Genomic DNA, 2742 nt, shown 5'->3' with positions numbered 1-2742 from the left:
GACCTGCTCGGTTGGTGGAACCTCGAGTGTTCACCAACCAGGTGGCCTTTGCTAAATTAATATCCCAATTCTTGAAGGTTCCCCCACCCAGTGCCTTCAAGGTAGTTTTAAGCAGGCCATTGCACCGTTCAACTTTCCCGGCCGCTGGTGCATGATAAGGAATATGTCTTTATTATATTTCTGTTTACATAAACAAAGATACGGCACTTTCAAGCTTTCACTTACCATAGAGAAGATTCCTACATCACATTAGGTGGTTTTTCCCTACAAAATCACTTTCTGCTGTTCACAGGATATGACTGTGATGCAGAGGTCACCCTACAGTCAATGACTGAGGATAAAAGTGGGGAAAGACAGTCCTACAGTCAGAGCAGAAAGGATCAGACCGAATGAGACGTCTTAACACCGGAAATGTGAGTATCAGCCAGAAATTCAACCTTTAATCAATCTCCTTGGCATTGAAAGGGGCATTGTGGTGAGAGAGGTGATGTGGGGTTGCTGATGGATCTGAATAAGAGACCACATAATAAACCAAACAACGGCTAAATAAAAAAAGATCTTTAAATAGGATACAATAAAAATTAAGATTGGTAATGAGTGAATCTTTTGTCCCTTATCCCCAAACAAATATAGACTGCATCTTTGCTTCACCTTCAAATTTTGTTGAGAAAACTGTGTGGCAACTCTGTCATTAATCTGGCTGCGTTATGAAGTAATAGTAATTACTGAAAAGTAAAACCAGACCTTGTATTTCTGTAGGATATCTGGGTTTATACAGAAATGCTTTCCAAGTTATGTAAAACTAGAGGTGGCTGTGAGTCAACTCATACATATGCATCATATTTATCCAACAGCTCTTCCTTATTGCTCCAATCAGCACTAGCCAGTCTCGGTGGACTTTATAAATACATACAAATAGTATAAAGAGCTGTGGAAAAGCCTCTCTTCTACTTCACTGCAGAGTGCTCAGAGTTGAAAGCTTTTCTGGAGACCTCATAATTTAGGGGTTTTTTCCCTTCCTCTTCTTCCACAACACTCCCCAACAGGTAACAGAGAAATTACCTTTGTTATATTCAAATGTTGCTACTGATGATTTTGGGACTTGAACTGGTTAGTCCATAAAAAGATATCTGCCATGTTTTTTTTTCTTTTTCTACAGGGTAAAAGTGATAGCTGAGCATTTGAAGACAGTACTGAATATGCAAACTTTGACGGCAGTGCTATGAAAGAAGAATCAGTCAAAAATAAACACATAAGACTGTCTTATTTTCTTTAGAAACATTTTATAATCTGTTCAGAAGATCTTTTCAAAATCTGTTCAGTTTCTAAATTCTAGTCATCCTTTTGTCTTTTCAAGCAGCCAGTTGTGTTTTGATTGCAGATTTGCCTGGCTGTTTGCAGCTTCATCAGCTGCTGAACACTAAAACGAAGTGAGTTCTACAAAGCACCAAAGAAGGATGATCATTTGGAACCTCAGTGGATTGAGTGAATTCAGACTCCTGGGTTTTCCTGAAATCTCTCATTTGCACCCTTTGCTCTTTGTAGTTTTATTATCTCTTTATATCCTCACCTTGATGGCTAACACAGTGATAGTTTTCATTATAAACAGTGACAATACCCTTCATACCCCCATGTACTTCTTCCTCACCCAGCTGTCCTGTTTGGATATCTGCTATTTATCAGTCATTATCCCAACTATTCTGGAGAACCTGCTGGTGGGAACAGTAAGTATTTCCCAGACAAGATGTGCACTGCAAATGTTTTTCTTCCTTTTCTTTGGAGTTGCTGAATGTTTTCTCTTGGCTGCCATGTCCCTGGATCGTTATTTTGCCATTTGCTACCCCTTGCATTACACAATCATCATGAGCAGCAGGGTCTGCAGGAGCCTGGTGGCTGGGAGTTACATCTGTGGAGCTGCTGTGGGCTTGGTTCACACCCTCACAACGTTCAGCTCACCCCTGTGTGGCTCTACCATCGACCACTTCTTCTGTGAGATTCAGCCTTTCCTGGACCTGCACTGTGGCAACACTTTCCAAAGAGAAATCCAAGTCATTGTGGTGGCTGTCTTTGCTATTCTCAGCCCTTTCTTACTGATCATTTATTCCTATATTCGTATAATCTCCACAAGTCTTCACATGGCATCAGCTGAGAGCCGACAGAAAGCGTTTTCCACTTGCTCCTCACACCTCTTGGTTGTGGCTCTTTTTTATGGCACTGCAAGCTCCATGTACCCGCCTGGGCCAGTTTTGGCCTGCATCAGCTCCACGTCCTGCCTCAGGACACCCAGGCTCTGCGCTGACATCTGGGCTTACCTCTGCAGCTTTCCTGTCCTCCCCAGGGAGTTTGCTGAATAAAATAATCCTCGAGAAAGGACATATGACACAAGCCTAGGAGTCAGCAGCACCCCAGGAGAGTTCAGCAAGGTGCTGGGTAGGGGATTAGGTGAGGGGAAGAACTGAAATAAAATGCGCGTTTTTGCCTGGATTTGCGAAAGACAACAAGAAAGAAATACAGGACCTCGAAATGCAAACCCACTTGATGGGAGAGGCAGGTGAGCATCTCTGCTTCAGGAATTACACAATGCACTCCACTGCAGCTTGCAGACAAGAATCCTGGCACTTGATCCCAGCATCCTCCACCCTCTGCCCCATGGATTTACACAGGCCCAAAGCCCCAGTGGTCACTGAAAACATCCAGCTGTCCACACTTTGCAACCTGCTCCTGGGTTCTGCAGCCTGTGGA

At 43.2% G+C, this 2742-nt stretch overlaps 1 protein-coding gene across 1 annotated transcript; it reads left to right on the top strand.

Moving 5' to 3' along the window:
• The first annotated feature begins 1457 nt into the window (after window positions 1–1457).
• On the top strand, window positions 1458–2354 carry LOC136301659 (olfactory receptor 10C1-like). Its single transcript, XM_066204783.1, has one exon. The coding sequence runs from the start codon at window positions 1458–1460 to the stop codon at window positions 2352–2354; it is 897 nt and encodes a 298-aa protein (XP_066060880.1).
• Window positions 2355–2742: the final 388 nt, after the last annotated feature.

The sequence above is a fragment of the Chamaea fasciata genome, unplaced genomic scaffold, assembly GCF_029207755.1.
Source record: "Chamaea fasciata isolate MVZ Bird 193981 ecotype frontalis unplaced genomic scaffold, bChaFas1.0.hap1 SCAF_27, whole genome shotgun sequence".
Taxonomy (NCBI): domain Eukaryota; kingdom Metazoa; phylum Chordata; class Aves; order Passeriformes; family Sylviidae; genus Chamaea; species Chamaea fasciata.
This window is presented reverse-complemented; position numbering and strand designations above follow the sequence as displayed.